The sequence below is a fragment of the Diceros bicornis genome, chromosome 37 (genome assembly GCF_020826845.1).
Source record: "Diceros bicornis minor isolate mBicDic1 chromosome 37, mDicBic1.mat.cur, whole genome shotgun sequence".
Classification (NCBI taxonomy): domain Eukaryota; kingdom Metazoa; phylum Chordata; class Mammalia; order Perissodactyla; family Rhinocerotidae; genus Diceros; species Diceros bicornis.
This window is the reverse complement of record NC_080776.1, coordinates 1,344,630-1,358,493: the sequence shown is the minus strand read 5'-3', so window position 1 is coordinate 1,358,493 and position 13,864 is coordinate 1,344,630. Positions and strand designations below refer to the sequence as shown.

At 40.4% G+C, this 13,864-nt stretch overlaps 1 protein-coding gene across 2 annotated transcripts in view; it reads right to left on the bottom strand.

Annotated features, from left to right (window-relative positions):
- Positions 1–13,864, bottom strand: part of UNC80 (unc-80 homolog, NALCN channel complex subunit) — a 199,013-nt gene that overhangs the window by 33,577 nt on the left and 151,572 nt on the right. For both annotated transcript variants that reach the window (XM_058532911.1, XM_058532912.1), the window contains 5 exons: positions 12,898–13,166; positions 11,314–11,448; positions 9,666–9,804; positions 8,930–9,026; positions 3,159–3,329 (listed from right to left, as the gene is read on the bottom strand). In XM_058532911.1, coding sequence (XP_058388894.1) covers positions 3,159–3,329; positions 8,930–9,026; positions 9,666–9,804; positions 11,314–11,448; positions 12,898–13,166 — 811 coding nt within the window. The remainder of the gene's footprint in view (positions 1–3,158; positions 3,330–8,929; positions 9,027–9,665; positions 9,805–11,313; positions 11,449–12,897; positions 13,167–13,864) is intronic.

Below are 13,864 nucleotides of genomic sequence, written 5' to 3'. Positions count from 1 at the left end.
GTCCCCATGATTTAAGCTCTTCCGCTTCTTGGTTCTGAGTAATCAGCTATGGCTCTTCAAACCAGACATGCATGGAATTGAACTTCTAAGTCTATACTGATGAAGTGAGAGTTAAGAGCTCATTTTTCTCCAGGTACTAGGAATTTAACCATTCTAGACAATAAGTAAACGCTAAGGGTGGACATTCCATTTTGGCCACCTACACCAGCATCAACCACCCTATTTTTCAGAGAAACTATCAAAGAATGAATCTTTCTAGTCCACATTAGACCTAAGACTACCCAAGAAAGTGAGAAAATTGGTATCTATTATAAGTCAGTAATGTAGATGCTTAGAAGTAGATTTGAATCATCTCTTTTTATAGCTGCAGGGTTTACTTCAGATATCACGTAGACTTTGCCTCTGTTTCAGCGTCCGAGACGTGGAAGGGAGGACACAGCTTTTCAGAGCAGTTGCTTATGTGAACTCCCAAAGGTTTGCTTTTGTGATGTGCATTTCCTGTACGCCGGGTGTGGCTGGAACGTGAGTAAGGTTTTAACAGTCACACCAGACCTTCTCTTCCCGTGCCTCTGTTGGGGTAGGCAGAATTTAAAGATGGCTCCGAGAGCTTCGAAGTGGCACCAGGGTGCCACTCTAGTGATTATGTGACATTATACGACAAAAGGGAGATTATCTGGGAAGGCCTAACCTTATCACACCAGCGCATAGAAAGCAGAGTTTTCTCTCGCTAGGGGCAGAGAGATTCGAAGCATGAGGACTCAGGCACTGGCTGGAAGAGAGAGGGGCCATGTGGGAAGGACTGCAGGTGACTTCTGAGAGCAGAGTGGCCCCTGGTGACAGTCAGAGAGGAGAGTGGACCTCAGACCCACAGCTGCATGGTGCTGGATCCTCCAAAAACCTGAAAGAGCTTGGAAGTGGGTTTTTCCCCAGAACATTTAGACAAGAGCCCGGGCTGACTGACATCTTGATTTTGGCCTTGTGAGACCCTGAGCAGAGAAACCAGTGGAGCCTGCCCGGACTTTTGACCTCCAGAAATATGAGAGAATAAATGTATTTTGTTTTAAGCCTCTACATTTGTGGCACTGTATTACACAACAATAGAAAACTAATACTAATACACTTGTAATATACTTATTTATGTGTTATTACCTATATAACTGTTAAATTGTTTTGTTATGAGTAAAGAAATTAGGTGTGTGGAAGTGAAATGGAATTCCTCTTATCTTTGTAAAAACCGTAAAGCCAATTTTATTGTGAATAATTACAACCAACTAATGAGGCTGGTTTTCCACTCCACCCAAAGAATATTAAAGCCACTGGAATATTTAAAGCCACAGAATTTTATTTATTTATTTATTTATTTATTTATTTAATTAATTAATTTATTTTTTTGCTGAGGAAGACCGGCTCTGAGCTAACATCTATTGCGAATCCTCCTGTTTTTTTTTCCCCCAAAGCCCCAGTAGATAGCTGTATGTCATAGTTGCACGTCCTTCTAGTTGCTGTATGTGGGACGCGGCCTCAGCATGGCCGGAGAAGCGGTGTGTCGTTGCGCGCCCGGGATCCAAACCCGGGCCGCCACTAGCGGAGCGTGTGCACTTAACCGCTAAGCCATGGAGCCGGCCCAAGCCACAGAATTTTCAATGTCAGAGCTCCATCCATAACTCTTTGTGGAATTTTGGGTAAGTCAATTTTGGATGAGTTCATTGACTCATCACTATAAAAGAGAGCAGAAAGGAGGAAAGCACTAATATTGCACCATATGAGGAGAAATAACTCAAGTGCCACTTGTGGAAACCTGGCTGCTCTTCTCTCTAGTAGCAGGAAGGGGCAGTGATGTAACAGATGGGTGGAGAAGGAAGAGGGTAAGTCTGATATTTTCCCGAGGATGTTCTTCCTCCTTGTTCTTTCATGAAACCATCATCAAAGCACTGGGACTGTTTCCCACTGGAAGAGGCAACTTGTCAGGCTCCCTGTCCCACTGCTTCCCAGGTCCCCAGCTGAGGAGCATTTCAGCCCAGCAGCAGTGACTATCTACTCAAAGCTTTGGGGCTACATTACGCTTGTTTAGGTTGGCAATGCAGCTCATGATTAGAAACTAAACACATATTGACTTAATGAATAACAACCTCACTCCCTCTCTCACTTGCTGGTGCCTGCTGAAAAAGTCCTCCTGGACTGAGGGATTTCAGCTAGACCCCTCATCAACAGAGCAAGATGGGGCTGGCGAAGCTGGGGACTTTGGGTGCGGGAAAATCAGAGACAAAAATTTAAGCTGAAGATGTGGCCAAATGAGATGGAGACGCAAAGATATCAACCCAGGAGGAAGGCTTCCCCGCCTCCACCCTGGGGACGAATATCTCCTTCTAGCTAATTTTAGAAGGGAAAGGAGAAGGAAAGCCAGCCATTTGCACAGTTTCCTGCACCTGCCTTCCCCTCTCCTCTCACTCTATCTTTTGTGCACCCCGCCCCCCATCCTTCCCTGGCATATGGCAGCTCCATTCCTTCTGTTTCTGCACCCAAGAATCTTGTGACAAGACTAACTTCTTGCCACTTTGTTCAGGCCTGAACTCTGGTGTCCATTTACCTTTCCATTCCCAAGTCTCTCACCCGTCTCTCAGCACTACTGAGTCTTATCCCACAGAGAATTGCTAATTCTAGCATTAGAATAAAATTCTGCAGTTTATGTTTGTTATGTAGTTTCTGAAATTACAGTAAAAAAACAACTCTTTACAAACAGTAAAATAATAAAAGAAGGCTCACTGGGAACTGCAGACATTTCACGTCTCATAAAATAATATAAGAGCTAGTAAAAATGAGGGTCACATTTTCACTTCACTAAATTGGCCCTTTTACAAAAGATTTGTTTACCCACGGGGTTAAAACTGCCACAGAAGCTCAGCAAGCTACACGCAAATGTGTGTTTAGCAATCACAGTAGAATAATAATAGTAATTATTATTACTATTAAGAGTACTTAGCACTATTTATCCAAACAATTTAGGGAAGTTTGCAGTTTAAGCCGCAAAGGGCTGAGTCTGGGCAAAGGTCTGTAAATAAACACTGAGGTTTAGAGACTTTTAGCCACCACGTTTTTCCTTCATCTTTTTGGTAGATACACATGGTTTAAGGCTGTGGATATTTCTGCCGGGGGGTTACCTGGTGAGGACCTCCACACTGTATAACAGGGCCTGTAGGGACGTCGCGAGAGCAGCCATGGCAGCGATCTCCTCCCGGGCTGCAGGCACCGTTTCCACCTGTGACGTCTGCCTCTTCAGCTTTTGTAGGTAACACGGGACTAAAGCTTCCAGGACCATCAGCATCTGAAGACTTGAATCAACAGGAAGAAGACCAAGTCACGTTCTCCATCCTACTTCTGTTGGTTACGTCATATTTAGGAGCACGGAGAAATGAAAAGCCTCTAGAGAGGTGACGGACTCTGCACCCCCTTCCCACCTCACCCAAGTCAAGAGTCATTAAATCTGCTGGAAATATTGACCAACATTAATCAATTAATTAATTGAGCACTCAGTAGAAGGTGATGAAATCCTGCTTTAGGAAGCATACGACCTCCTCGGGGGGAATCAGCACATATATGAACGGTTGAGACGGTAACAGAATGATACTGTGCGGTCCATCTAGAAACAAGCTCTGTGGATACAGAGCCTCCACTCAGGAATATGCTGAGTGATCTTCCAGGTGAAACAGAGTCGAGACAAGATAAAACCCTTCCTCAAGAAACTGGCTTCTTAGAGCTTAAGCAATTTTACAGCAAGAGTCTGTGGAAACAGCCATTGTTATGCAGGCCTGAAAATGCCTGCTTACTGGAGTGAATAGTGAAAAAAATCTCAACGCTATTTTGCTAATAAGAGACACATGTTAAATGTAAGTATATGGAAATGTTGAAGTCAAAGTAAGAGGAAACTCCAGAAGAATGCTGGTGTGACTCTACTCACAGCAGACAAGATAAACTTCAAGGCAAAAGGCACTTCTATAGTTCAAAGATGGAAATCTCATAATTATAAAAGACAGTTGCTGTACTTATACTACCAGACATCAGACTTATTATAAAGCTATAATAATTAGGTAGTATAATATGGGTGCAAGGATAGACAAATAGACATGTGGAACAGAATAAGGAGTCTGAAACAAATCCACAAATACTTGATTTATAACAAGACGACACCACAATGCAATGGGGAAAGGCTAGTCTTTTCCATAAATGGTGCTGGGTCTATTGTCTATTAGATATCTATATGGGAAAAATAAACTGTGACCCTTACTTTACACCATACCATAAACGAATTCCAAGTGGAATGTTAATCTAAATGTGAAGGTAAAAACAAGAAGGCACCTAGCAGATAATATAGGGGGATATCTTCATAACCTTGGGTTAGCCAAGATTTCTTAAGAGGACATAGAAAGCACTCAACAGTAAAGAAAAGAGTGATATGTGGGACTACATTAAAATGAAGACAACTTAGGTGAGTAAAATCAGAAGTCACAGAGTAAAAGATGTTATTTGAAATACATATAACTAGGGGCATGCTGGAGTGGCTACACAATGGGTCAAGAAAGCCTACGGTATGCATCTCCTTCCAACTCCGTGTTCAGTGATGTCTTTCTGGTATCTTGTATCAGTAATTGCTACGCACTGGCAAATTGACAATGCTACGTATCAGAGACTCTTTTCCCCCAGAGAGCTGGTTGTTAAATGTTTACCAGCACACCTTTCCACATAAGCTAAAAGGTACTTATATCAGACTCTTTAAACAAATTCTACATATCAAATAAAAAAATACAGAAATCTCATCTAAAAATGGGTAGAATACTTCAATAGGCACTTTGCAAAAGTAGATATCCAAATTCCAATAAACATTTGACAGGCTTCCAAACCTTTTAACTTGCAAGAGGGAAAGAAAAATTAAAACCACATGAGATTAAAACCACATGAGATATCACCATAAACAAACAAAATAGCTAGAATTAAAAAGACTGACAATACAAAGTGTTGATGAGGCTGCAGAGTACTGAAACACTTCTACACTGCTGGTGGGAGTGAAAATTGAACAACCACTTTGGAAAACTTTTTGGTAGTATCTACTAAAGCAAAACACAGACATACTTCATGACCTGGCATAGCATTTCCACCCACTGAGATGCATACACACGTGCACACAAAGACATATACAAAACTATTCATTGCAGCATTATCTGTAATAGCTTCAAACTCGACACTACACAAATGTCTGTCAACAAGAGAAGAAACACACAAATTGTGGCATAGTTTACATTGGACTATTAGAGGTGAATGAAGAAGAACAAACTACTGTTATGCATAATTATATGGTGAATCTTGTGAAATAATATTGAATAACACAAGTCAGACATTAAAAAGTACCTACTATATTATTTCACTTAAATAGAGCTCAGAAACAAGCAAAGCTGATTTGTGATGCTGGAAATCAGTGTAGTGGTTCCTCTATCTGATTTTTCAATTTGAGTGGTAGTTACACAGGTGTGTTTACTTTATGAACATTCATGAAACTATAAAATTATGATTTTTTAAAACTATTTTGCATGAATGTTATACTTCAATAAAATACCTTGTTTAACAAGAATTTAAACACAACAGAAAGTTGGTGTTACAAATGTTGAAGTCTCGTAAGAATTGAACTTATTCCCATGAGAAATATCCCTGACTCTATCCAGGAATGAAGGACACCTCTGGCTTAAACAGGGCAGAACAGAGTATTAAGGAGGATAGTCTCTTAAAATTTTAATTTAACTTAATAATATTGGACTTTGGCCTTTAACTCACAATGACAAGAGAATTTGGTTGTAAACTCTAATTTCTTTTGATTTCAATGTGTTTAGATTTTAACTTGAAAGAGGATTTCATGCCTCACCAGGAATTTGATAATGAGAGGATTTTTTAGTTAAATTTGGGAGTTTTCTATGTCGTTGGCATTTGAATATTAGAGAATCTTTATGCATTTATTATTACAGTGTCCTAATGTTATCACTTAATCTCACTGCAGAGTCTCTGATACACCCTACTAACAACGTAGCTGGAATGGAATATGAAATTGGCAGTATTTTTACACTCAGGAATAGAGCAGTCTTGGAGTTAACCCAATGGAGAGTTTTGATCCACTCTCAAGCCTTTCTTGGAGCCGTGATATTGTAGGAGGAGCCCAAGGGAAGTGGGATGAGGACCATCATGATGGACTAAGGGCCACAGCCACACTCCTGGTTGACCACAGGCATAATGTTTAATCCCCATTGTTTAACACAAAAAAAGCCGGGAGTGTCAGGGGAGAACATTTCTCACTCAACGCTCATGTTTCCCTGCAACAGAAAGAGCTCAATTAATACGAATCCTGGACCCACTTTGCCCTTTTACTCACTCTGTTCTGGGGGAGAGGAAAAATCGGGGAAAATTTTTCCTCAGGGAAAGTCTCATCTGAGGGACAAATTGATAAAGATATACTGGGCAAAATCAGCTCAGCTCTCTCCTTCTTCCTGGAAGAGCCTGCCTACAGAGCAGGACTTAATCTCCTCCAAACTGTGAGTTTTCAGGGCAGGCCTGTTTCAAGCTTGATCTTCTCACTTAGTCTTTATCAGTAATAAAGGTGATATTTCAACCTCCCTTTTGCCTTACTCCTTGTCTTCCTTCATTTGTTTAGAACATGGGCAAGAAAGAGAGGATTCTTCACTGGGTCCTCTCAGAGACCTCAACTCTGAGGACTGACACTATTTCAGGAGTTTCTGAGAAAGAATAAATGTGCTCCTCAAGATGGCTGTAACATTCTGCTCAGGGAAGGAGCGGGGATTTACACCAGAGGTTGTGGCAAGAATAAAATCTGTGCATTTTCTTCAGATGGTTCCTTATGTGGTGGTAGAAAGATGGTGGTAGACAGCACCCATGGGGTGAGGCGACTTGCCACTGCACCTCAAGACAACTGAGCAACACGTTTACGAGGAAAATCTACAGAAATAAATTGCTATAGCACCAGAGGCAGGAGAGATTATTTGTAGTGGAAGATTGGGAAATGTGACGTGGAGATGGGCAGAGGTCACCCTGTACATGAGCAGGATGTTCTGACCCTACCATTTGCTCTCTAATTCCCAGTGGTGTGGGGAGATAGGATAGTCACGTGTCACTTAACAATGGGGATACGTTCTAAGAGATGCATTGCTAGATGATTTTGTCATTGTGTGAACATCATAGAGTGTACTTACACAAATCTAGATGGTACAGCCTACTACACACTTACTTTCTATGGTACTAATCTTATAGGACCACCGTTGTATATGCAGTCCGTTGTTGACTAAAATGTTGTTACACAGCACATGACTGTACATAATATGCAAACTGATGGAAGGCTATTAAATAATGGTATTACTATATAAGACTAATCATGAATAATAAGGCAGTCTGGGACTATCTGACAGATTGTCAGTTGCTTATAATTTTTTCACAGATTACTTAAAAAAATACAAATTCCCAGTATTTTATCCAATTTATAATAAGTATCCTGAAAGAATTTCCAGGATAAAGTAAAAGTGACAATGGTTAAAACACCACTCAGTAAAATCTGTTATTGGAATATATTGAAGTAACAGGAGGAACTACATCTTATGGGCAACACTGAAATCTGACTTGGGAAAATTGGCAGGAATAATGATGAAAACCTGAAACACAAAAGCTCAAAATGGTAGAAACTCAAATTGGCAAAGGTTGATATAGATCAAAATAAAATAAGTCCTCCCAAAAAACCTAATCAATGAATTAAAATCTTTATTATAAATTTTACATGGAAAGAAAATCTCAGTGAAAATAACTTTGATAAAATAAAAATGAAAAGTGAAAAGTTCAAAGTGGCTTCTTTGCAACATAAAATGACCAATCAAGGAATTAAACTGGCATAAGGAAATCAGTTTTAGAAAATAATCCCTTAATGAAAATGTATCACTATAGGTATAATTAGAATTAAGATGTTTGTATTTATAAAGTCCAAGTCAAAATATCCTTGGAGTCAAAATGTCCACTGGGTTAAAATATTATAGCTGTAATAGTCGAGTCAACATTCTTCTACACTCACTGAAAACCAAAAGTAGGTTTGAGGAAAAATATGAGAGCATGAGAAGTTGATGATAAGGAGATGGGGATCAGACAGTGAGAATTAAAAATTTGACATAATGTGTAAATCTGCAAGCCCCATGCAATCTTTACCTCCCAACTAGGCTACTATATTTTACTTTTAGATCAGTTTTATTTTTCTACCCAGTGCTCCATAAATCACCTGATCCACAGATGTTACAGGATAGGCTTGATTATTAGGTTGGAACTGGACTGGTGTGAATAGACAGGTGCTAGTTCTCTGGCCCCTTTACCAGGAGATCACTGGACATATTCCCTTTCACGTCAAACCTGAGTCAGTCACAACTCAGCCCAAGAACATCAGATCATCAGATCTGAAGAGGTGGACCAATGGAGGTGACTGGTTTAGACTAGAGCCAGCATCTTGGAATTGGGAAGATACTCAGACAAGATTTATATTCTTGTTCTTTGTGTGACAGGAGTTCTTATTCTTCCTTGAAAGGAGTTTTCTTAAACAGTTGAAATGTCTGTTGTGAAACTGTATTTGCTATGAATTTGTATTACATGTGACAATATTTTCTAAACAAGACTAAACATCTTAGCTGCTATACAAATTCCAAATTAGGAGATTTCAAATTAGCGAAGATTTACTCTATTTTCCAGAACCTCTGCTGTAATAAGTTTCCTAAATTTTAGTTTTGGAAAACTTACTTGCCAGAATATTACAGGCTGATATTAGCAAACATAACCTTTGTATTCACTCAGTTTTATTTCTTTTGCTATATTTACTTATTACGAGGCACAGAAAAAGGGCTACAGTTACCTTCTGAATGACTCAGGAGCATATGCCACCACGGTAACGCAGAGCTTAATGGCCTCACTTATAGAGAATGTCAGGTCTTCGTTTCCATAGCAGAAATCTGAAAGGACAGAGGTCAGGAAACACAATCAGAGTGGATTCTGACAGTGATAAAGAAGAACTGATCACTCTTAATATTTTCTTTCCAGTTATATTTTATAGCCATTTCTTTGTCAGACTTTACATCTCAACTGTGAATACTATTAATTTCCTCATCTAAAGGAACTGAAAATTCTGTTTTGAATAATCAGATGAAAAATAGAAACACTTTTTTTGGTGGTTTCTAAAAATCTCACCTATTAGAAGACACTGAAAGGCATCTGGATGTCTCAAGTAAGACATGAGATTTTACCTTTGAATTACCTCTAGTTCTACACATTCCATGATAGTAAAAGACCATCTGGGAGGGTTATTCACTTAGAATTACCCAGGATAACCCAATTTTCTGAAAACTGCAGTGCTAGAGCAGTGGTAGACCAGGCATAATTTTAATACAATTTTCAGGGCAGAGAATTCCTTACTCTATGATTTATAAGAAATTTAAGAAAAACAGGAGATAGGAAAATGTGGTCACTCAATTTACACCACTGTTCCATGTCTTTCTGTTGTTTTGATTTAGTAAAAATATTAAATATAGAGTTTTTTTTTAAATGATTAATTACACAGAGAAAAAGAATGTCAAGGCAAAATTTGCTTTTACCTAACGACTTAAGAGGCTTCTCAGCTTTGACCAGCTCTAAGATGTCCAGTGTGTCAGTGGTCTCTCCCTCCAGGGACTGCAGTAAGTCAAACAGGCACTGAGCTGACACCCCTTTGCTGGGCCCGTTATTGGCAGCATCCTGTATAAGGAAAGGCGATTTTAGTTTACTGATTCCCACCTCAGTACTAATACTGCTTGATCAGGAATTCAAGTCTCATAGACACTACCACCAATAACAATTACAGTATCTGTCCGGTATGCAGCTTACATAATTTTGCATCCAACAATGCTGCTGTATGATTTTGATGCGGAACATCTGACTTTTACAGTATCTATTAAATGCTAGTCTGGTACAAAAGAGATATTTGTGGAAACTCAGAAAAATACAGCAATATGTGAACTGCCAGAAAAGATCACGCCAATGGCTCCTCTGGTCCACGATGGTAGGACTCAGCATCCCCCAAAGAAATTTCCACAATGAACTTCTTGAATACTTCAAAAACATTTGGGGCAACAGAGGCTTATCTTTACAACTCTGGGAATTTTACAGGTCTCATTTGCTAATAGATCTCCAAAAATGGAGATACTCGCTATCTCAAATCTGTTGAAAATGATTCATTCACTAAAACATCAAATCCTTATTAAATTCCTACTATGTGCCAGGCACTATTCTGTGCACTGAGGTTCTAGCAAAACAAAAGAATAAACAAAAAACATACAAACAAAACAAAAACAACTAAAAACAAACAATCAAACAAAAAAACAAAACAAAGGTCTTGCTTTCATGGAGCTTAAATTCTATTGCAGAGTGTCATAGATAGAAATTAGTGAAACAAATACATGTATGACGCATGATATGGTAGTAAACGCTCTGAAGAAATCACAAAGCAGGCCAAGTGGTGGAGAGTAACAGAAAAGAACAAGAATCAGGAACTCTGCCTTTTATCATTTCCTATTTTCTGTCCCTTTTATTAATTGGGTGTAAAAAATTGGAGAACTGGTCTATTTACATCCCAGGAGCTGAGATGAGGGTTGAAGGGAAATGTTGAAGAGAAGTGATTTTCTTGTTGAAGGAGAAATGGTTTATGGTACCCATATCCCATTGGTTGAGGACAGAGAGCAGAGACACTGATTACACAACGGGCAATGGCCAGACCACATGTAAAAACAGAACTCGGATCCACAACCTATAGTCACCTGCCCACGAAGGCAGCCTGCTCTAAGTCAGGCGTGGAGGAAGTCAGGCTACTAGCGCCAGGGGAAACCAAACAATCATCTCTGTAACACTTGGCCCCCAAATGGCCGGGACTTGATTAATAACCGACAGCTTCCCTAGTCCTTGTCTGTGTTTTCAACTTAGAAAGAACCAGAGAAAGCCAACTTTGCACCTCTAACCAGTTTGCAGAGGATGCCCCACTCCGAGTTAGCCCGCCTACAGCTTCCCCATGCCAACAGCCTCCAATCACAGCACCCGTGGAGACGTCCTTCTTCTCCACTGTAAAGTCTCCTCACTCCTCTGTCTGCCTTCCAGTCTCCGCCAAAGCACAAGTCACAGTGGCTGACTCCCTTGCTATAGCAAGCTCCGTGTAGACAGCCTTTGCTTTTCTCATTCGGTTGATCTTCATTTATGCCTGCCGAGTTTACTCACAGGAAACTCCAGGAGAGGGGCCACACTGGCACACAGCTGGAGCACAAAGGGCTTCCGGTGGAGAATGTAGAACTGCTGACAGGCAAACTCGACGGCTTGACGCAACTGGGGGTTGCTTTCATAGTCAGAGTACACCTGTGGAAAATGCCGCACGTTCAGAAGATGCCTTACCAGCACAGCCGAGTTGTGTCTGCTTTTAAAACTCATAGCCGTGGGAAGCATGGAGGGAAATGGCTAATTTCATAAATGGGTAGGGAGGAGTGTAAAATGGTATGACCTTTCTTGAGAGAAATGTGGTAATATACATAAAAAACCTAAAAATCTAAATATACTTTTTCCCAGGGAATTTGTGACTAGGACTTTATCTCAAGGAAAGAATTGGAAAGTGTACCAAGATGTATATATAAGAACACCTGCTGTAAGGCTGCTTATAAGAGTGGAAAGTTGGAAACAACTTAAATTATTCATAAATTGTGGTTGGTTAAGTGAATTATGGTACATTCATACAATGGAATACTGTGTGGTTATTTAAAAAGATGCTTTAGAGTGAAATGAAAACTACATGAAAAACTGCCCATGATATTCTTAGCATCACATGAAAGAAGCAGGTTACAAACTTGCATATATGGTATAATCCAATTTTTGTTTAAAAAAATAAGGTGTGTGTAAGCATAGGATAGAGTGCTAGGATTTTCACGTGTAAACAATGGTTATCTAGGAAGGACGATTATAGGTAATCTTTATTTTCTTTAAACTTTTTTTTTAATCTTCTGAATTTTATAATGAGCATTTATTGCTTTTGGTAATCAGCAAAAAAGTTACAAAAAACAGAAAACATTTCACCTATTTCAAAATAGAACAGAAAGTCCTGGTGATGTTAAAAGTAAATTTCCTGCCCCAGGAGGTTGAGTGAACTCCATTTTGCACAAAAATGTATTACTTTCATTATTTTTATTAAAACTTTCATAAAAACAGATAACTAGGATAAGCTCCCAGGCTCTGTCTGAACTTTATTCAGTACCGCTAAATGTAGTCAGATACACATTAGACGTGAGTAAATAGAAACTGTTCCTGCTAAATTCATCTCCTCCAATCCTATCATATCAAATTTAACGGCAATGAAAATCTCCATTCAGATAGAGGTCAGAGAATCTCTTGAGAGAAACATCAGCTGAACACTTGCCATACATTTGAATAAAGAGAGCAGTGGTTCTCAAACTTTCTAGGGCATCAGAAGCACCTAGAGATCTTGTCGAAATAGATGACTGACCCCAGAGCTCAAGAATGCAAATTTCCAACAAATTTCCAGGTGATGCTAATGCTGCTGGTCCAGAGACCACAGTTCGAGAACCACTGGCCTAGAAGGAACGGAAAACAGTATCCTAAGTTCGGGAGATTCAGGATAGAATGGAATATTGTGACCTCCTGGAAATTTCTAGGAGGATTTCATTTGGTGCTTTCTGCTGTTATGAAAGAAGGTAACTCTGTCATTAAAAAGTTTCATACGGATCTTGTTGTCTTGTTTCCTGACTAGATGAGCAGTACACAGTGTGTGTGGGGGGGCAGGGGGGGCGGTCCCAGCACCTGCAGCATGGTGGGCAGAATCCACTGGTAGCCGCTGAGAGAGAAAAGGTGGTTGAAGTGCACGGCGCTGTTGATGACGGTGGCAGCGTACTGCCTGAGCAGGGCACTGTCTTCGGGGTGCAGGATCAGAGCCCCGTTAAAAACGTTGAGGAAAAGCATGATTTCATCTCCCCAGGGAAACTCGCTCGGCATGCCCAGGAACATCTCCTCCAGGAGCTGGATCCACAGGCTCTTCTGGAGAGTGTCGAGGCCAAACAGCTCCTTCCCAGCTGTGAGAAAATAAAGAGCAGAGATAGAATTAGCCCCGCGCCAATCCTGTCATCATGGGAGGGTGACCACACCTAGGCACTGCTGTTTTCCACTTGTTCCAGCTCCAGGACGGGCAGATCTACTGCTGAAATGCTTCCCAGCACAATTTGGCTGGCATGGGTATAACACTTCCTGGTTCTCAAAGGACTTTCACCATCACCTCTTTGAGTCAACTCTGTGGGCAAGACTGGGCAGGCTTTTACAGCACGTTGCTGCTGAACAAGCTGTGGCTTTGAGAAAAGATAAGTTATTTCAGAAAGAAAATAGCGGGGCTGGGACTAGTTCTTGGTCTTTCAACTCCTGGTCAGACTACAGCTCTTTCTACTATTGCTCTGAGCTTCTGGGTGAAGATGTTGAGGCATAGGGCTGCCCTTTAAGTAAAGTGTCCTGAATTAATGACTGAGTAACAGACCGAGGTTTCAAAGTGGGTCTCTCTCTGTTGCTCTGTCTTTGTCTCGCTTTCTCTCTCAATTCAGGTGTAATTTAGAGAGAGTAAAATGCACAGATCTTCAATATAGAGTCAACACGTTTTGACAAAAGTACACACTCAATGCAACCAACACTCCAATCAGCATATAGACCATTTTCATCGCCTCAGAAAGTTCCCTCAAGCCCCCTTCCAGGAGATCCATTCCCTCAACCCAGAGGCAGCCACTGT